Source organism: Podarcis bocagei (genome assembly GCF_964188305.1).
Source record: "Podarcis bocagei genome assembly, chromosome: 1".
Lineage (NCBI taxonomy): Eukaryota > Metazoa > Chordata > Lepidosauria > Squamata > Lacertidae > Podarcis > Podarcis bocagei.
The window spans coordinates 46,099,412-46,121,531 of NC_138125.1; the positions used below are offsets into that span (position 1 = coordinate 46,099,412).

Sequence of the window (22,120 nt, forward strand, 5' to 3'; positions counted from 1 at the left end):
GAACATTAGGAAGATCATATATTAGTATTTTAGTTATCTAAAGAGCAGCATTGAAGAAGCATAAGCACAACCCATGTATTGTATAGAGGGGGTTTCATTATATCCATATTATTGTATGGTTCTCCATATGTTGTGGAAATGTTATTTTGACTTATGGTATCTGCTTTAGTTATTATGTTACAGAGTTCTTATATTTGTTATTCAAATTTCTGGAATTTTGTATCCTCCCCCTCTATATTTTTTACTAGAAGCAGGTGGTCCTTAAGAGTTGTTTGGAAGCAATCCCACTTAATGGGATCTTGAAGGGCTTGAGTGTTGATTTTGCGCCTTGGTTTCCTTCCTTGAAGCCTGCGTTGAGGTATAATCTTGATAACCACACTGGAGCATATTAGTCAGTAATTTGTCCAGCAGTCATTGGCGCTCGTCATAACCAATGTCCCCACTGTGGAAGGATGTGTGGGTCCAGAATTGGCTTCCACAGTCACTTACGGACTCATTGTTAAAACTGTGTTTATGGAAGACAATCTTACTCGGCTACGCGTGATCGCCAAAGAGAGAAGAGAGATCTTTTTTACTGAAAGATTCAGCTCCATTTTTAGGTAGTAAAATTTAACACATTTGAGGCTGATGTAGCAGAGCGCTCTCAGCGGTTGAGCTAGGAACCAACAGTTTCTTAGATCACACAGGTATTATCAGCATTGATAAATTGCAGAAATAAAAAATTACCACTAGGACGCCATTTGTTATGATGGTTTCAGGTGGGCCAGGCCTAGGAAACAAATATAAGAGTATAGGTACTTTCAAATGATAAAATATTACACCTGCAGGGCAAACAAAAGTTTCTTTCCAGTCTGATCCTCAATAAGGGCTCCCTTCAAAGAAAATGCAACAGATCCATTTACCCTAGAGTTTTAACACTGCTTTAGCTTCCATGAACCTAAATTGTATCCCAATTCTTACTTTTAAGTTGCAATATGGTTGCTGCTTCTTGAGGGCTCCAGCATACACTAGTCTGGTAAATGTAGGCATGAACACCAAAACCATACAGCAGAGGTGGATGGCCAATACTTGTGCTGCTTCCCATCCAGGCACCTTACATTTGACAGGATCAAGCCCTTCCCATATGGCTCCATGTCACATAAAGTCAATGACAGTCAATTATAACTTTTCTGGAGGTTTGATGTCTTAGAAATCTATTTTTATTAATCATGGAATTCTTAAAGGGTAAAATTGCCCAGATCAAGTGAATTCTGGCTTTGTGCCTGCACAGATAATTCTTAACCAATCTGATGGTCGGTGCTGATCACCTCTTTGGGAGGGAGAGAAAAGGTCATTTGGATCTAGTATCCTTCAAGCAAGGGATCAGCACCAACCATCTGTTTATAGGAGATGGAAGTGAGGCATCCTTCCCCATGTGAGAAAGAGTGGGGGGTGGGAACGAAGGGAACATTTGCAAGCAATATTCATGTTGGTGATAATAATGTTGTGAGTAAAGCTGAAACCTACTAGCAATAACTATGTTTTCAACCAAACAGTTTTGCTCAGTTTGCTCACCAAATTTTCCATTTTTATCCAACTAATTCAGCAGCATTGTATACATTTATATCCCACCTTTCTTCCATCACACAACTCAAGGGGACATGTATCAGATTCTCAGGTAATGCTGACCAGACTCAAACCTTCTTAACTTCAATTATCATATTCTTCTAGATCTAATAAATCTGTGTTCTCCAATAATATCCAGTCCCACAGCCAGCAGAGGCAGGATGCCTCGTAGTATAATTTCAAATCTGGCAGCAAGAATCCACCTCTTTCCTTTGTATCTGTAAGTAGTTTATATTTAATTCTTGGTGTGTCCCCCCCCCCTGTGTTAAACTTCAATAATGTTTTTTGCCAATCTTTGAATTGTCCCACCTCACTGTTAACTGGGATTGTTTGAAATAAAAACAAAATTTTAGGTAGCACATTCATCTTTACAGCAGATATTCTTCCTGCTTCTTAACTTCAGTAAGGTCGTTCTATAGTATGCTTTTGAGTTAATACATAGAACACTTTTGTCCTAACATTTCTCAACAAAGTTTATTTATTGTCTTTGGAATCCAAACAAAATTTAAAATCAAAATGGGGAACACTGAAATGCAGCAGAAAAAACAAAATTTCAGATTCAAAAATTAAGTCTGGCTACATTCTGAGTTTGTGTAGCTCTCTTTTGGCTCTATAACTGCCTATATCTTTGTATACTAAGGTCAGGAATTCTTATCCTCATTATTAATTTACCTTTGCCTTAATTCTGCACCTGATAATTATATTTATTTATTTGAAATAAATGCACATTTTATTTTTATGTTATTTTAAAAGTGAAAGCAATGTAAAAAATTTAAGCGTTTGACATACTTACGCAGGTTCCACCAAAAATTCAATTTCCAGCTCTTCTTGTTTCTATTTTCAAGAAGAAAGAAAAGGAAAAAGAAGAAATGGTTGCACACAATTCCTTTCTTTCTGAAATTAAAATTGTCACATTGCAGAGTTGCTAGGGGACACACATAGGAACATAGGGTTCTGCCTTATAGTGAGTCAGACCATTGGCTCATCCAGTTCAATACTGGCTATACTGAGATTTGCTTCCTCACAAGGAATCCCTTGATTCTTTGTTCTTCTTAATGGCTCATCACCCAAGCCTATCACCTCAACACAGAAATATTAGCCTAGCTTAATTAGCTTTAAATTCTTGCTGATTCCAAGGGAGTAAAAGTGTCTAGCACAAAGTCTTAACACTCCAAGCATTGATTAAAATCAAACACTAGCTTCATCTGGACATAATGGCGGTGGCGGTGGCGATAATATTTATACTCCACCCATCTGGCTGTGTTTCCCCATCTACTCTGAGCAGCTTACAACACATTTAAAAAACACATAGTAAAACATTATAGAGGTCTAGTGCCCACAAATTCACAACAGTATCTTGTTTTTACAAGCCAACGTGGTGTTCAGATCTCACCTGTGGTTCAGACTTAAAATACATGAGAACTCTTTCACCAAGTGGAAGCCGAGCAACATCAAAGGATATAGTGAAGAGGAGCTCATCTGGAGTGAAAAGATCTTCGTCAAAGACAGACATCTCTAACAAATTCTGTGAGAATCAGTTAAATATATTAGATGCAGGATATAATCTGTGTCTATAAAAGCAGCCTTCATCTGCCCCACCTGCAAAAAAACCATGTCTCTCCCATATCGTTCTGTACAGCCACATCAGGCACTATAACTACAATGGTAGGACTTCACCCCAAAGCTACAGTTTTCCGTTGTCTCCCAAGACGGATGCCAACCATAAGAGCAGTGAGGTACTTGGAATCGTCTTCTAAGTCTGGAGTAGGAAACCTTTTTCCACTCTCAGGGTGTCATTCACTTCTGGGCAACCTTCCAAAGGTCACACACTAGTGACGGGCAGTGTCCGAGGCAACAGTGGACAAACCAATAAATGCAATATGTACTCTAGTTTCTCCACAAATTCCATCCTCCATTTAGGCAAAGAAGAAGCGTTATGGGCAGCAGTGTCCAGTTGTGTGGCAATGTAGATGAGACTTCATTGCTTCCCTGGCTTTTGAACACAGCACATGACTGAAGATTACTGGAGGAACAGGGGCAAGGGGAGAGAGAGCTCAGTGCTGTGCAGCACAGCCAATTTCACACACTTAACCAGTATTGTCAGGGACTGGACATCAGAGGAATGGTGCACTTCCCAGAGAAGAGGGAGACAATATAGATTTACAAGAGTGGTTTGCTGAAGGTCATAGTTCAGAGGTTGCATAGGGGAGAAGATGGGGAATATTGGGAGAGAAGCAGGAAGAAGAAGAAGCACCACCGGGGAGAAACAGCTGACAGACTCAGCGCCTTTAGAAAGCATTCCAGATTCCCCCTCTCCCAGGATCTGGCGGGCATGGAAAGTAGGAGAATAGAAAGCTCAGAGGCAGAAAGCACAGATCAGCCGACGCAGGGATGACGTATAATAGAAGAGATGGAGGGGATGGGGTTTTTACTCAGAGCAATGCCATTATCTAAGAGGCAACGTCCTACATCTCTGTGAATATTGAATAAAATACCTTCTTGTTTTTTTCCATTACTGGCAGCCTGTCCTGAGGAAGGAGGATTGGATTCCCTTAAGCCTGGCATTATGTATCTGCACAGTGCTGAGTTCCCCACACCTTGCGCCTCTCCCTCCAGTGATGCCTTGCACAAACACAATAGCAGTCAGTGGGGTGCCATGGGTGGGGCTGCATTGCTCTCCCATCTTCCCAATGTCATGGCCTGCTGCCAGTACCAAAGGGGGGGTGGCACGACAACCAGGAGCTCAGGATGGTGCAGACTGGGCAACAGAGCCAATTGGAGATTGTCAGTGTTGCACCCACAACATGCCAAGCTCCACTGCTCCTGCCCCTTCCAGTCCTGGCAGCAGCATGTTGTGTTGGGGAGACAGGAGAGCAATGCAGCTTTGCTTGCACTGCCCTGCTGATGGATACTGCCCATCCACACATATGCAGATGTCTTGCAATCAAAAACAGGCAAAGGATCCTGTAGACAGTGGTACCTTGGTTTACGAACTTAATTCGTTCCGGAAGTCTGTTCTTAAACCAAAGCGTTCTTAAACCAAGCCGTGCTTTCCCATAGCAGCGGGGGACTCAATTTACAAATGGAGCACACTCAACAGGAAGCGGAACATGTTCTGCTTCCAAGGCAAAGTTCACAAACCAAAACACCCCTTCCGGGTTTGCAGCGTTCTTAATCCAAGTTGTTCATAAACTAAGCTGTTCTTAAACCAAGGTACCACCGTATTAGGAGCAGGAGAAGAATGCACATGTGATAGTATTATCTTGTTGTAAAAGCCAGCTCAGAACAGTGCACAACTGAAAGGGGAATAGCTCAATTTCTCACCTTGACTTGGTTTTGAATCCTATAATAAAACGTTTCATTCCAAACAGGGTTCTTGCTATTATTAACAGTTTTGGTCCGCACTTTTTCACATGAAGAAGTAGGTAACCAGAGGGTCACGTAACAATCAGACTGGCTTACTGTGTAAAAGAAGAATAGCATAATAAGTAGTGTTGTCAGCATTTGTTGTCCCTTTCAATGCACTTTGATCTGGAGCCATTAGCACAGAAATCTGATTCTTTCCTCTCACAAGTTTCAATTTCTTCATTACGAACTGCAAAGCTTGCATTTTGTCCATATCCTCACTGCATGGTAGTAACTCAGAAGTGACAAAGAAAAAGGGTTTGGTTGAGACTCCTTTCCAATATTTGCCCAAACATGGTTTGGAAATCAGGGCAAATACACCTTAAATGGTTTTGCTAAAGTGAGATCATTTTGGCACACATCTCAAACCCCACTCCTGTCATTGAATGAAACCATTCAACAATTTTCTGATTATGTTGCCCAAACTCATAACTGCCTAGTTCAGAACACAAATTTGTGAGCTTATTAGATATAAAATGAATTGAACTGCAGACAGCTACCACAGATAACAATTTAAATAAATCTCTACACTGTGACCAATTGATGTACGTTATTCCTTTTTCATTGGCCTTGACAACAAGAAAGTGTTACATTTTACAGTGTGCAGTCAAATAGAGGCAACACTGGCTACATTTGGATGTCATGGTAAACCATGGTTTCAGATTGGCTTCAAATAGAGGCAACACTGGCTACATTTGGATGTCATGGTAAACCATGGTTTCAGATTGGCTCGCCGCAAACAACATTATGATGTTTCAGATTCATTTACATCAACCACAGTTAGTTGATTTACAAATTAAAGGACAAACTGTGGTTAAACAGAAACAGAAACAAATGCTTCTAGACTTCTCCTTACAGCAATACTGAAGAAGACATGAGACAGAAGGACCACACAAGGCTCATTACATCTCAGCTCAGTTCATTTATTATGATAATGTGGCCACATTATATAAAGCAATGTAGGAAGCTTCATGACAGTGTTGTTGTATCCACCCTAACATTAATGCCAAGCTACTTAAACCAAAATCACAGAGACATAAACCATTAATTTGGGAACACCCAAAACAAAAAGGTATGCAAATAAACCAACTGCAATTCCTGTTCATATGACCATTTCCAATATATTGACAAATACATTTGTTGCAAATCTATTCAGAAGTTCCTAAACTGTATTTATGTGGGCGGGGGGGGCGGGGGTTGCATGTCAGCCTTTCATATGGGAAAGTCTGAAGAGGGGTTGTAAGTAGGAATGTAAGGGAATTTTAATGAAAACAAACATTGGAAAACAGACTGCATATTTGTTTGCTTATTTGTCCCCTGTCCAGAACAGAAATAAATCCTACAGATACAATTGATATTTGCAGCTGCTGTTGTTTTCAGTGGTTATATCATGCTGTCCTATGCACATTGTTCCCTGTGAACTACTATTTTATTTCAGAAACCTAAAGTAAATTATAAAGACAGTAGCAATGTTCAGATGTTTGCCTAACGCATGAAGAGTTATGCTGGGGGTGGGGACAGAATTCACATGCAAGGTCCACCTCCGATGTATTGTGACACACTAACTGCTCTTTTGGATCTTGCACAATTAGCTCAAAAGTCTGAAGAGGGTTTTTCAATATATTTGACTGAATTTGCTTGGAAATTCTCCCTGATAAGCCAGGGTTCTCACTTGTGTGTCCTTAAGCACATTCAACTCAAAACTAAGTACTCACTAATGCAGTGTTTCCCAACCACTGTTCCGCGGCACACTAGTGTGCCGCGAGATGTTGCCTGGTGTGCCGCGGGAAAAATTAAAAAATTCGAAAGATTTTTTTTTTAAGTCAAATTTTCGATTGGGGCACCGTCACTAGATGACCCCTGGGGTTCCCTCCCTCCCTCCCGCTCTGCGCCTCCCTCCTCCTCCTCCTCCTCCGGGGAGGCCCTTCCTGGCTCTCGGCCAAGGCTTGGCGGCTGCCACTCACTCACTCGCTCGCCCACCCGTCCCTCCATCCCTGCACCCGGCCTCTCCCCCTCCGTCCCCGGCGCGGGGGCTGCCGGGATCCGTAGCCCCCTCGCCCTTGGGCTCCGCGCCCGCGTGGGGTGCGCGATCTACATTTCCCAGCGTGGCCTGGCGGGCCGGGCGTTTTGTTTGAAGCGCTCTTCTCCCGGCCATGGAATGAGCGCAGCGGCGGCGGGCGGGCGGGCAGGGGCTCTTCCGCGCAGACCCCGCGCAGCCTGCCTGCGCCCCTGCGGAGATCGGGCGGCAGGATGGAGCCCGGGGATCCCCGCGGAGGCGGAGCGGCGGAGGCTGCCCCCCAGGTAGGGCTGCGTCGGGGGGGGGGTTATTTTTGCAATGCTGCATCCGCGCAGGAGGGGACGCATCGGACCGCGGGGAGACCCCTTGGCGGGCGTGCAAGGCAATGCATGTGTGCAGGCGTTGCATGGAGTGCAGTGCAATGCAATGGCAACACGGTGCCCTGCATGCATGCATGCAACTTCCACCGGCGCTCCGGACTTGGCAGGTGAGGGGGGTCCCCAGTGGGTGGCAGAGAGAGCCGGGAGGGCGAAGGGGAGCCGGGGGGGAGCAGCGCTGCTCCCCGAGCCGAGCCCGGGGGGAAACTTCGGCGTCGTTGCGCCGGGTGTTGGAAGCGGAGGCTGGCGGGGGCCCCTCACCTGCAAAACCTGGTCGCCTCTCATATATTTCGTGCATTGCATTCATCGCCCGCTTTCTCCTCCAAGGAGCTCCCGGGGGCGCGCGTGGTTCTCCCCGTGTTATCCTCGCAACAACAGCCCTGCGAGGTGGGTCAGGCGAGTGGCCCAAGGGAGCACCCAGGGATTGTCCTGGCCAGGTGGGGTGATTTGAACCCTGCTCTCTGCCCGGTCTTCGTCCTCATTTAGCCCCCACATGTGCATGACTGTGCATGACTGAGGTTTTCCCCCCTCGTCTTGGCTATGGTGTGAGTCTGTCCTGTTAATTAATGGGGTTCTGCCTTCGGAGAAGATGAGCCAGCCCTCAAGGAGGTGATTATGTAATTTGCTAGCAATTCATGTCCCTCCCGGCGTGACGCGGCGCGCTGACGTCACGGGGCTGTAATGGTGGTGTGCCTCGAGAATTTTTTCATGAAACAAGTGTGCCTTTGCCCAAAAAAGGTTGGGAAACACTGCACTAATGGTTCTTCCTCATCCTTGGAAAAATGTGACAAGTGGAGTGCCACAGGGTTCTGTCCTGGGCCTGCCATTGTTTAACATCTTTATAAACAACATGGACAAAGGAATTGAGAGGACATCAAACTGGGAGGGGTAGCTAATGTTACAGAAGACGGAACCAGAAGATTGGAGAACTGGCCCCAAACTAACAAAATGAATTTCAAAAGGGACAAATGTATGGTTCTAGATTTAGGCAGGAAGAACCAGCTGCACAGATATAAAATACCTGACTCTCTAGTAACACATGTGAAAAAGACCTAGGGGTCTTAGTATACCACAAGCTTAACATGAGTCAACAGTGTGATGCAGCAGCAGCAACAAAACAAAGACAAAAAAAAACACCCAATGTTATCCTAGGCTGCATCAACAGAATGGCCCAATAAAAGGAATAGCACTGTTCTAGTCTGCTTTGGTCAGACCACACTTGGAGTACTGTATCCAGTTCTGGGTACCACAATTTAAGAAGGATGTTGACAAGCTGGAACATGGGCAGAGGACGGCAACCAAAATGATCAAGGGTCTAGAAATCAAGCCTTAGAAGGAGCACTTGAAGGAGCTGGGTATGTTTTGCCTGGAAAAAGAGGAGACTGAGAGGAGATATGATAGATATCTTCAAATATCTCAAGGGCTGTCACATGCAAGAGGGAACAAGCTTGTTTTCTCCTGCTCTGGAGGGTAGGACTTGAACTAATGGCTTCAAGTTACAAGAAAGGAGATTCTGACTAAACATCAGGAATAACTTTCTGTCAGTAAGAGCTGTTTGACAGTGGAACAGACTCCCACAGGAGGTGGTGGACTCTCCTTCCTTGGAGGTTTTTAAGCAGAGGTTGGGTGGTCATTCACCATGCAGAAGATTTCTGCATAGCAGAGAGTTGGGTTAGATGATTCTCAGGGTCTCTTCCAACTCCACGTTCTATGGGGCAGCATTCAACTAAATTATTCTACATGGGCATTGCCCTCACGCAAGTGATGTCACATTTATAAACTGGTACTCCATGCATAGAGTCTTCCTTTTGGTGTCAATGGCTCCCAGGGACATGCAGAACTGGATTGAATATCTCCATATGATTGGGCTGAACATCGTGTGGTGCACTACCTCCTGGATGCAGACTTCTGGTGACTTCTCCATAAGGGCAGGAGGAAACAAAGCCCATAATTACCACTTTAGGTTATTTGAGATTGACATCTCAGATATCCCTTAGATCTGTGGGTTATGTGACAGTTCACTACTCCATAAAGCAGGGAGGGCTTCAGGTCCACATTAGTACAGTGGCCAGTATTCATGCCTGTCATATAGGTGGCTAGAGATTGATTTATTCATGGAGAGCCCCTCTCTTGAGATAGAGGACATAGCTTGTCAACTGCTGCAATTTGCAGTTTTTAAAAAGATGCTCAGGAAAATTATTTAGCATTTTAGTGTGAATTTCTCCTAATAAACATGTTTTTGTACACAGTTTCGACTAATGTAAGCATTTTGGCAAGCAATTTCTACTAATATAATGTTGTTTGTCTGCCATTTTCACTAATGGCACAAGATTCAGATAAGTGTGAATTTTGAAGGCTGTTTGATAAATTCAGCTTTAAATGTGAATGGCATTGAATTTCTTCCCCATCCTTAGATTGAAGAGCTATTGCCAGTCAGAGTAGATAATCCTGGCCTGGACATGACCTGATATAAGTTCTCTGAGGAAAAGTGATTGTGAGAATATCTGAGGGCTCTTTCTCCTTTACTCAGGAACCTCCTTATATTAAAGAGACCAATTTGGTGGACATTTCAGATAAACTTTGGGACTACTCAAATGCCTTTAGCATCACTATGTGGGATCTACCTGTTTGTGATTAATGGTGCAATCCTATGCATGCCAACTCAGAAATAAGCCCCATTAAATTCAATGGGATTTACTCCTAGGTAAATGTGTAGAGGTTGCAGCCTAAGCCAAAACAATCCCTAGCACTCTGCTTTCCCCCGTTCCATATTTTCACCAGATCTTTTGCAAGGCAAACCAGGCAAACCAGTTTATTCTCCTGTTCTCCTTTCCACCCACAAACAGTGCAAATAGTTATCTTACCCAACTTAAGAGTTTAGGAGCAAGCCATACTTGGGCACTGATATAAATACAGTTTCCTATGCAATTTATTTTGTCAGCTATGAAATCCTGCAGTGCATATGAAGCTAGATGTGCAAACTATCAAGAGTGAGTGAACTCTAAAAGCAAAATGAAACAGGAACGGAAGAATACTCACAGACATCAGCTTGGCGAAGGTTTCTCATTCGTATGACTCTTACAGTAAGCAAGTTGCAAGGAAATTCTTCCAGCTGCTGAAAAACAGCAAAGCAAAGCAAAGGATGAATATTAAATTGTGTTTGGATAATCAAGTACCTAGCAGAGCAGCAAGCTAACCAATGGTTAATAATTCTGCAAAACAACATATAAGTAATTGTCTAGGCCAGGGGAAGTCAACCTTTTTATACCTACCGCCTACCAATGCATCTTTCTTGATGGCAAAATTTCCTTAGCGCCCACCAGCACTCGATGGAAGGAGGATTCAGCTTGTGCCCACCTAGAATCCTGAAATGCCCACTAGTGGGCAGTAGGGACCAGGTTGACAACCCCTGGTCTAGGCTAAAGAATGAAGCACACATTCTCCATGTCCTTGGCATGTTCAGATCACCAAGTGGCATCAGTTTTCAATAGCAAATAATAATGAAAGCTCTGAAAGCTGGAATTAACCACCATTACTCCAGGGTTAGTCACTGATTTCCAAATAGCTAATTCTGTTTGGACCACTTTCTTCCATTATAACTAAACAAGCACCATTTGACCCTAAAGCAAATACACAACAACAACAAGCAAGCAAGAATGAATTCAACACTATGGAAGTATCTTTTCTTTGGGGTATTAAATTCATTTTAATACCCCACCGTTTTGTTTTGTTTTGTTTTGTTTCACTTTTAAATAACACCCAGCACTGATGCTTCAAGCAACTGGACAACTGATGGATGCCTGCTTCAGCTGACATTTATTCCCTGTCTTCTGCTCTCAGAGGTTTAGGGACATTATTTGGCCAGTTGATATCCGGGTGCATCTCAATTCCATGTGACTCTAAATGTCACATGGAATTCAGCTGGAAGCTATGACGTAATTTCTCATGTGATATTACTCTTTTTTAATTAAAGTCCAAAAGAAGGTGCCTCCTATACCCTTAATGTGTGTGTATGTGTGTGTTTAAATAATAATAATGCTGCAGATATCTAGCCATTCTAGATATGAAATGGCATTCATCATTCCCTGTAGGAAAGGTGTTTGATCATAATCCTCGTCATCAGAACTAAGCATTCCCAAGCATTTCTCCTAACTGTTCTTTCCTGTGGGTGGGGTTCTGAGTGAAGTTGATGGGCAGGTTGCTGCTGACATAATTGTTATTTATCACTTATATAGCACTTCAAATGGGGATTTATAGTCCCTATCTGGTTTGTCTTCATAACATCTCTATGAGCTGGGCCACTAATCTTCTACATAAGGGGAATTGCAGTTGAAAGACAATACTTTGCCCGTCTCTAATCTCTTCCATCTATGGCTCATCAGGCACATGGAACAAGGTGTTTCCAGTTCAAGTCCATTTCTGTGTCATTTGGACTCTCATGGTGTTCAGGTTGGACCTAATTTTTCATCAACGGGTACAAATCTGACACCAATGTAGAGAATTGCAGCACAATAGAGTCACTGGCAGGATTTAAATAAACATTTGCAATTTTATTTGTAAAGAACAAAGAACATAATACAGTGGTACCTCAGGTTACATGCACTTCAGGTTACATACGCTTCAGGTTACAGACTCTGCTGGAAATATTACCTCGGGTTAGAAATATTACCTCGGGTTAAGAACTTTGCTTCAGGATGAGAACAGAAATTGTGCAGCAACCGCAGAGCAGCAGCAGGAGGCCCCATTAGCTAAAGTGGTGCTTCAGGTTAAGAACAGTTTCAGGTTAAGAACAGACCTCCAGAACGAATTAAGTTCTTAACCCGAGGTACCACTGTAGTATTACAATATGGAAGTATATACAAACAGCAGATTGTAATATGAGAGGTAATAAACCAAGGACAGAAGTTGAGGGATGTCAGTAGGGAAAGGGGGAAAGTGAAACTTGAATGTAGTGTAATGATTGCAGATATTGTTATAAGAGAAAAAACTCAATAAAAATTATTTTAAAAAAGAGAGAATAGCAGCACATTAGCTAATGGGGAGGTCTGATAAAAAATAAATCCCTGGAATAATTATACTTATTTATTTTACTTAACAAGATGTATCTACCACTTGATTATAGTAAAACCTCTACAGTAATCAGTTTACAAGTCCATTATAAATAAAACAGTTTGAAACAGTTAAAAACATTTGAACATCATTCAACGTAACAGTAAAAGAAATTAAAACACAACAAAATATACTTGTCTGGGTAGGTTTGCATAAATAAAAATGTTTTAAGCAGGTATCAGAAAACATACAGAGTCACTAGCCAGGGAGTTGTCTGAGAAACCAAAACAAATCTGGCATATAATGAATGTCAGTATTTAATGTATTAGGTTACTACAAATGGTTGTAATTCTGATTAGAGATGGAAAGGCCTGGGGGGGGACAGAAAAATTGGGGTGGGGGTGTTGGTCCCCCCCCCATTTTCTTCTCAAAGCCATTTTTTCTGGAAGAAATGAGGGGGTGGAATATTCAAACCATATCAAACTGTTTTTTTTCAATTTTTCTGGAAAAAAACAGCTTTGGGGGGAAAACAGGATAAAACAGGGGGAAACAGGGGAAATGGGAAAAACGAGGAAAAAGAGGAATAAAATTGGTGTTCCCCCTCATTTTTCTAGTTCCCCCCAAGCCTTCCCATCTCTAATTCTGATCTTACTTTCATTATTTTTGTATTGTTTCTTTAATTTGTAATTGCTGAATGTGTAATTGTTGTCATGGGTTTTTTGGGGTTTTTTTAAGGCAGGGAGTTCCAAAGTATGGTTGCTGCTAAACTAAAAAATGATTTCTTATAAATGCTGAATCGCATTATGTGGCACCTGTAGCAGTGCCAGTTCCACAGATCAAAGTTGGGGAGTGGGCACAAATGGAGCTGCAAAACTGATTCCATGCCCTAACTTTGGACATTTCTTGGCCAGAGTAGCAATAACAGTAGTTGCAAACTCCAGAACACACTGAGGTGCCAGTGGAAAGTATAGTGTACAGAATGATTCCTGTCACTCTGAGGGGAACAGAGGTAGCAGTGTGTGGATGAAAGTCTTATGGTTTCAGTTGTCTCTATACTAATGCAGAGTATGAGAAACAAGCAAGAAGAATTTGAGCTCTTAATCAAGGTTGCCAATATGGCCTAATAGGTATTACTGAAACCTCATGGGATGAGACTCGTGACTGGAATTGCGCTTCCCAGAAGATGGGAGAAACAACAAAGGGGTCATCTCTCTTGGACTTGGTCCTCACTAACAGGGAGGAACTGACTGACAAAGTGAAAGTACTGGGAACCTTAGGAGGAAGTGATCATGACCTCTAGTGTTTAATTATACAAAGGCAAGGGAAAACTGAGTGCAGTTGGACTTGCACTCTGGACTTTAAGAAAGTTGATTTCAAAAAGGTTAAGGAACTACTGGGTGAGATCCCATGGTTAGAAATAGTCAAAGAGAAGGGAGTCCAAGAAGGGTGGGAGTTTCTTAAAGGTGAAATACCGAAGACACAAAGGCAGACAATTCCAGCAAGAAAAAAATGTAGGAAGCACTGAAAGAAACCAGTGTGAATACATAAGGAGCTTACAGATGAGCTGAGTTGTAAGAAGGGGAAGTGTAAGAAATTGAAGAAAGGAGAAATAAGAAATGAAGAGTATACATAAGTAGCCAGCAATTGCAGGGAGAAGATCAGGCAGGCCAAAGCTCAGAATGAACTCAGGCTTGCAAGAGATGTTAAAAATACCGGTAATTTTAAAATGTTTATTTGGCTATGTTCGAAGCAAGAGGAAGAATAAGCAAGGAGTAGGTCGTCTGCATGGAAAAGATGGAGAAATGCTATTGGGTGACAGAGAGAAGGTGGAACACCCAACACCTACTTTGTCTCTGTCTTTACCCCCCAAAAAGCAGCGCCCAAACTGGTGGTATCAGAATTAATAATGCAAGAATGGAACTGCAGCCCAAGATAGGAAAAGAGATGATAAAGGATCACCTAGCTACTTTAAATGAATTCAAATCTCCAGGGCCTGATGAACTGCACTCAAGGGTACTAAAGGAGTTTGTGGATGTCATCTCAGAGACTCTGTCTATAATCTCTGAGAATTCTTGGAGATCAAGTGGGGTTCCTGCAGACTGGAAGTGAGCAAATGCCGTCCCCATCTTCAAGGTGGGAGGGGGAGGAAAACCCTGGTAACTACTGACCGGTGAGTTTGATACCAGGAAAGGTCCTAGAAGAGATTATTCAACTGTCGTTCTGTGAGCACCTAGAAAAGGATGCTGTGATTACTAAGATTCAGTATGGATTTCTCAAAAACAAAGACATGCCAGACAAATCTCTTTCCTTCCTTCCTTCCTTCCTTCCTTCCTTCCTTCCTTCCTTCCTTCCTTCCTTCCTTCGGCATGTTTAGCCTGGAGAAGAGGAGGTTAAGGGGTGATATGATAGCCATGTTCAAATATATAAAAGGATGTCACATAGAGGAGGGAGAAAGGTTGTTTTCTGCTGCTCCAGAGAAGCGGACACGGAGCAATGGATCCAAACTACAAGAAAGAAGATTCCACCTAAACATTAGGAAGAACTTCCTGACAGTAAGAGCTGTTCGACAGTGGAATTTGCTGCCAAGGAGTGTGGTGGAGTCTCCTTTTTTGGAGGTCTTTAAGCAGAGGCTTGACAACCATATGTCAGGAGTGCTCTGATGGTGTTTCCTGCTTGGCAGGGGGTTGGACTCGATGGCCCTTGTGGTCTATTCCAACTCTATGATTCTATGATTCCTTCCTTCCTTCCTTCCTTCCTTCCTTCCTTCCTTCCTTCCTTCCTTCCTTCCTTCCCCAATTTATCTGAAACACTTACCTACATTGCCACTATCTTGGCAGGATTCGAGCTCAGCTTATCTTCCACCCCCCTACTGCATCCAGGCAGCAGCCCAGGGACCACACAGCCTCTCCCAATTCTCCTGAACAATTCCAGGGATAACCACAATGGGCTACAAGGGAGTCATATACTACTTTTAATTTGTTTAATATTTTGACTTTTGTATTTTCTAAAGTATCACTGTGCATTTTTCTTGATTTTCTTGTTTTATCTTTTTGTAAGCCACTTTGAGGGTGCTGCTGCTGTTTACAATCAAGCAGTGTATTAAATAAATACTTCCTCTCAGTTCCCCACAGCAGTATTAGTATTACTGGGCTACTTCACAAGGATGGCATAACCCACACTTTCTTAACCATTATAAAAAAACAACAACCCTGTAATTGATTTGTACTTGCAGGTTTTATGTTTTCATACTTATGTTCAGAATTTATTTAACAGTTAGAGCATGAAATCCTTTCATTGTTGCATCCTTTTGCTTTTGAGTGAGCACCTTACTACCCAGTCACCTGAACACTAAAAACCTGGATTTCTCATTTGTTTTCTACTGGCAACAACCACATCTCAACTAGGGCAAGCAAAAGAAAGTTTTGAAGAAACTTCAAAATGAACCAGAAAGTCCTCCTGCATTATCTGAATGCAGAGAAAAGCTCACGTGAGTTTGCTTCCAGACAACCTGTTTATTGAGCATTCATCCCGATTTGCAGGGGAAATTGTTGATGTTGACTATTTAATGAACTTTCATCCTGATTTGTTTGCAATGCAAGATTTGTTGCATCAAAGCAAGCGTGATTCCACACTTTCCACTGCCTTTCCCCAACACTTTCCTTATTGCAGAAGCATTATCGTTTGGGGAAGTGGGCTTGTTGTGAAGGACTTCCCAATCAACAATAATCGTGCAACCTGAATTTGCCAGTATGTGTTTGAATTTCACCTCCCCCCCCAATAGTGACAGTCTGGAAGCACCCTGAGACATACACCAAAGACTCCCCTCCCCTCAAAAAATAATAATAATAAAAAACCAACGTCAAATTTTCTTCTCCATTGTCTGAAGAAGGAATTTCCTGGGTCATTCTGAAGTCATTTGGAGGTTTTCTTAATAATTGTGTGACACTAAATTTCCCAATAGCATTCCATCCATAGCTCTGACTTTACTTACTAGGCGCAGTAACGTATTTCAGAAATCAGTAGCTTCGAATGGTTGCCTACAAAGTTTGCTTGATAGCTTTCATTGTCAAAGGGCTAGAGACTGACTTTAAAAAGATAACACCTCAGAGTCTGGACCATCTGCTGGATCTGAGCCTATAACGGTACGCCAGTCTTGGCAGCTCTAGCTGCAGACTTTCCAGTGGCAATGAGACCTGGGCATGACAACATATGCCTTAGTCATATCTATGCTGGGTTACTGAATTGTACACTCTATATGGGGCTGTCTCTGAAGAAGTTGCAGAAGTGTCCATTGGTCCCAAAAGCAGCTGTAAAATTCCTGGTGGGTCACATTTAACCATAGGATCACATTGCACCAATCTTGGAACAACTGTACTGGTTTCCAATTTTCTCCCTGGCGCAAGTCAAAATGTTGGCCATTGCCTTTCAAGCACTAAATCTTTTGGTCTGGGGTGCCTTAAGGATCTTGTCCTCCCATGCTATCCTGACCTCTAGGATCAGCAGGAGAGGTATTCTCTGGGAACCTCCTGGGGTGGGGGAAGCCCAGCTAGATAGGACAAGAGACAGGGCCTTTATCTGAAGTACAGGTTGCCCTTCCCTCACTGTTTTTTTTCACCAGCTACTGAATACCTTTTTATTCCAGAAGAGTTTTATTTTATGTGGCGGACAATGTTTCTACGGTTTTTTAACTGCTGGTCACTGTAGGTATGTGTGTGTGTGTGTGTGTGTGTGTGTGTGTGTGTGTAGTTTTATTAATGTTTCATCTTGAAAAATACGAAGAGTGATTTTTTTACATGAGAAGGATGAAATATAAATGTTTTAATGAATGAATGAGTAAATAAATCAGTGGGGAAATACAGCCCCTTATCTCCCTTTAAGCTGCCCCCACTTTAACTAACTTATCGTGTGTACACATCAAACATGTGCCCAAAGTGAGCTTACAGGATACGGCCCAGATCACACTATGGTAAGAATCCTAATGACACAAATTGAAATATAATAGAAGTTTCAACACATAAACTTCAGAACAGCAGATTCTAAAGTTATGGGACAATTGCAACAGATTAAAATCTGCAGAGACTATATAAATAAGGCAAACCAATTCAAAGGTCCCACATCCAAAACTCCTTATTGTTCATCTGTTCAGATACTTGGTAAGTAGCTTTCATCCTTTACCCTTCTTTGATTCTTTCATTCCAGAGATGACATACAAGCACCCTTGCCCCAATTCTAAATGCCCACCGTACCTTGTATTGAGAATTACAGTGCACTTCATTGCACAGGTTCATGGGTTCATTTCCCAGGCTTTCCACTGGATATGCATTTATACTGAAGTCCTGTGAGGGAGGCAAAGGAACAGAAAGCAGTCAACGTTTGAAAAGATAAACTGTGTATGTAAACCAACAACTTTATCATGTTGCAATAGCATGCACTTCAAACAGGAATAAATGTTGAAATTCTGAAGTAGAGGTGTTGGTTATTAAATACCTGGTTTAGCAAGTAGTGAGAGCCAACACTAAAAAAAAAAAATTAATCAGTGGATGATTTGGGGCACATATTCTTGACTGGGAATGCTGAGTTGCAGGAAAAGGTCAAAAGAATGTAAATGGCACCCTTCCCTTTGGCATAATGCCATCTTTTCAGTTTTAAAGTGCAGTCACTTGTCTACTCAGAAGTAAATCCAAGAAGCTTGCTTGCAGGTAAGTGCATAAAAGGTAAAAGGTAAAGGACCCCTGGAGGGTTAATTCCAGTCAAATTTGACTATGGGGTGTGGCGCTCATCTCCGCTTTCAGGCCGAGGGAGCCAGTGTTTGTCTGCAGACAGCTTTCTGGGTCATGTGGCCAGCAAGACTAAACCGCTTCTGGCACAACAGAACACTGTGATGGAAGCCAGAGTGCACGGAAACACTGTTTATGTCCCCATCACAGTGGTACCTACTTGTGCTGGTATGCTTTCAAACTGTTATGATGGCAGGAGCTGGAACAAAGTGACAGGAGCTCACCCCATCATGCGGATTCGAACTGCCGACCTTATGATCAGCAAGTTCAAGAGGGTCAGTGGTTTAGACCACAGAGCCACCCACGTCTCAGGTAAGTGTGTATAGGCTTACAGTCTAAGTCATCAAAGCATGAATGCTTGGGTTGTTGTTTTTGAACAAACCTTTGCATTTAAAACTTTCCATCTGGATTCCCACCACTGTGGTACCTATACACTCTCTCTATTTAAACTATGGGAGAAATGAATGAAACAGAGAATGAAAGAACTGATGCATCTGTAGAGAAATGTTACATTCTACTGAAGCCTTATGTTCCCCTCCTGCTTCTCTGGCATGAAAGCCAAGCCAGGGCCTCATGGGGTTACTTTCCTCCCAGTTCTCAAAGCCCCAATTGGCAAGTCTAAGGAATCTTGGTGTTTCCAAGCATTCAGTAATGACTGTACAGTGGAGCCTTGGGCTACGTAACTCCGGGGTTGCAAATGTGGCAAACCTAGAAGTGGGTTTGCCGCTCGCGCTCACGCAGAAGCGCTCTGTGTGCCTCGCACAAGCGAAGAAGAGGCACCTCCGGTTACGAAGATTTCGGGATATGGCTGGGCCTCTGAAATGGATCCCGTTTGTAACTGGAGGTACCACTGTATTTGTAACCTACTTTCCCAGACAGTCTTGTTCAGAGAACCTCTATTACATCCTATTTGTATTCCATCTCTACTAACTGACTATCTTCCTCAAGATACACAGTGCAACATAGTTAGGTGGAGACAACAACCTGTCTCTCTTTGCTGTTCTGGTTAGCAGGCAAAACAACAACAACCCCAGTTCTTGATCCCTTGGGAACCAGGCTATTCCTGCAATGTAGTGTTTTGTAATGTACTATATTTTTCCGTGTATAAGATGCCCTCCTGTATAAGACGACCCCTTTTTTTAACCCAAATTTTTTTAAAAAAATCAATATTTTAAGCATAAAACTGAAAAATGTTGATATTTTCTTAAATATTCAAAGCACCAGTATATTTAGTACCATATATTTAAACATCAGTGGTGGAATGGTTGGTGGAAGTGCTAAGCAGCAGAGCTTGACCCACTGGCACAGGGGGTGGGCACCACAGGGACACAACTTGAGTTGTTGAGCAACTCCACCCATGCCCATGTCAGAGAGTGAACCCCAACCTGAACCTGAGATCAGGCCACCTGGGCCACCCGACCCAGAGCCCAAGCCCAAACCCCTGTGCATTCACCATCCCCATATAAGATGACCTCCAATTTTTGACTTTTTTTTTTTTTTTGCAAAAAACATTGTCTTATACACGGAAAAATACAGGTATATAAAACAGAGAGAACAATTATAACAGAGCAATGAAAAGGAAAATATTGAGAACAAAACCATAAAATCAGCTCTTGGGTGGCTCAAATAACAGAAAGTCAACCACCCTCAATAAAATATCCAGAGTTGGGTAGGGGGTAGACCCATATACTTTTTTCTTTTATAGAATGCCTACCTGACATGAACTGGAACAGCATGCTGTTTTGGTTGGCACATTGAAGGCATGTTTAGCTGGGAAAGGCAGTTGAGCTGGAAGGTGCTCCTGAAACATCCTTACAGCCTGTTGTGCTGGCAGCAGTAATTGAGGAGGCATCTAAAAACTAAACTCAAGGCCCGCCCTTTAGGAATGTAGATGCCAGCCCATTTTCTCCTACTCAGGTAGAAGAGGAAGTTCATAAGATAGCTACAAAAGGAAGAGGCTCATTGTCTAGAGGAATGGAGTTGTGAAAGGTACTTTCTTAATCTCCCTCCCTCCCATTTCTGTTTACAGTTAAGCAGTAGTTACTTGAGAACTCTTGATTTGTGCTAGATAAAGAAATTAACTTGAGCAACTTCTCTCAAGGCTGGAATACTCCCTCAGGTAGCAGCTGTTTTCTGAGCGATTTCAAAGCAGTTTCCCCTAATTCTAGTGAGCCAATTCAGATGAAAAGAAGGAGAAAAGAACACTAATTACGAAGGAGGCTCTGCCTAGAGATGTTTCTCCATCGCCATCTCACCTCCTTTCCCCCGATTTGTGCTAGATAATGAAATCATCAGGTGTTGTTTTCCTGTGAGATAAATTTTGTGGTTTAATTTAAAACTTTTACCCCACAACATGCACAGACTCAAGACACCTTACAATAGTAATCTAAAAGAGGTGATGAAGCTATCCAATTATATGATAATTAGTAGACTGACAGACAGATTGTGAATCATCGGAACCAACTCCTAGGGGCCGAGGTCCCTTCAGTCCCCTATAAAATATTTGAGGGCCCTCCTCCATTGGTGGGCATTGCCATTCAAATGGTGTGTGTGCACTGTGTCTTGTGATCAATTATGTGGGTGGGGCTTACCTGCCCCCCACCATATTTTATTGAAGTTGGCACCCCTGTTGTGAATCAAAAATATTTAAAGCACAGACAAAACTTTAAAAATCAATGAGCAGACATAGATTTGTATTCGAGTCAGTCATGCTCAGAAAAGACTCACTGAAATCAGTGAACTTAAGTTAGTCAAAACTGAGGTTGTGTACACATTACCAACTTAAACTGCAGGGAGGTCAGCCAGCACCCACTCCCTGCATCTCAGAGAGCATTTGCATGTCATTGTAAGCATCGGTACTTTTGATGCATTTCCAAGTTGCCCACTGCCCACGCCTGTGGGTAGACAGGGGGCATGGATGTCTTCATATGTCTTGGCTACAAATCTAATCTGTTGTGGGCAGGTGGAGAGAGACACATCAACATGCAGTATTTCTTGGGAGACTACAGGATAGATGTGGATTGTGGCTAATATAATGCATACATGGCTTCACAAGGCAATGGTGGAAGCATGCTGGATGCAGTATAGATGGGAATGTGTACACAGTCCAAATATGCCTGGTCTAAAGCATCATTGTATCAATAATGCCAATACACAGATAATAGTTACACTTAAAATATCTTGCTGGTTCAGTTGAAAATTGTTCCAATTAGCCAATATGTCAAAAGTTAGCCTTATTTTGCTTTAACAAGGCTATCCAGAAGTTACTGAAAAGGTTGCTACTTTCTTAACAGCGCTAGCCAGGGCATGAGCTAAACTGTGTAACACTTTTGCAAAACTTGGATCATAAGTTTCAGTTATTTTGATTTTATGTTTGTACATTTTATCATGCTTAATTGTTGCTTACAGAAACTAAATCTGAAAACTAATACAATGCCATTTTAAATCTAGGGACACAATTACTTCATTCAAACCAGGGGTTGGCAAGGCTTACTGGGCATGGGCCAGATCATTCCCATGGAGATCTGGGCTGGCGCAGGACAATGCTGGAAACTGTGTCTGCACATGTCCGCAGTGCTGGAAATCGCTTCTGCGCATGCCCAGATGCCGAAAATCGTGCCTGCGGAGAAGCAATTTCCATCATCTGGGCATGCGTAGAAACGATTTCTGGCGCTGCGAACATGTGCAGATATGATTTCCGGCATCTCGGCATGTGCAGAAGCGATTTCTGGAGCCGCAAAAGAGAGTCCCCGTGCCACGCCATGCCAGTTTAGCACAGCAGCGGGGACTCGGCAAGCGGGCAGCTCGGTTCAGGGGCAGCTCATGGGTCGGTTAAGCGACCCTCATGGGCCACTACCAGCCCATGGGCCTTAGGTGGCTGACCTCTGATT

At 42.7% G+C, this 22,120-nt stretch overlaps 1 protein-coding gene across 1 annotated transcript in view; it reads right to left on the reverse strand.

Annotated features, from left to right (window-relative positions):
• The window catches only part of LOC308594752 (cytosolic phospholipase A2 epsilon-like), a 42,964-nt gene extending 22,877 nt beyond the window's left edge, over positions 1–20,087 (reverse strand). Inside the window, exons 1-7 of the mRNA XM_081208209.1 lie at positions 19,945–20,087; positions 17,700–17,789; positions 10,444–10,516; positions 4,930–5,066; positions 2,999–3,130; positions 2,399–2,439; positions 727–769 (exon numbers count right to left, since the gene is read on the reverse strand). Coding sequence (XP_081064335.1) covers positions 727–769; positions 2,399–2,439; positions 2,999–3,130; positions 4,930–5,066; positions 10,444–10,516; positions 17,700–17,789; positions 19,945–20,082 — 654 coding nt within the window. The 5' untranslated portion in view covers positions 20,083–20,087. The remainder of the gene's footprint in view (positions 1–726; positions 770–2,398; positions 2,440–2,998; positions 3,131–4,929; positions 5,067–10,443; positions 10,517–17,699; positions 17,790–19,944) is intronic.
• Between the last annotated feature and the right edge of the window lie 2,033 nt (positions 20,088–22,120).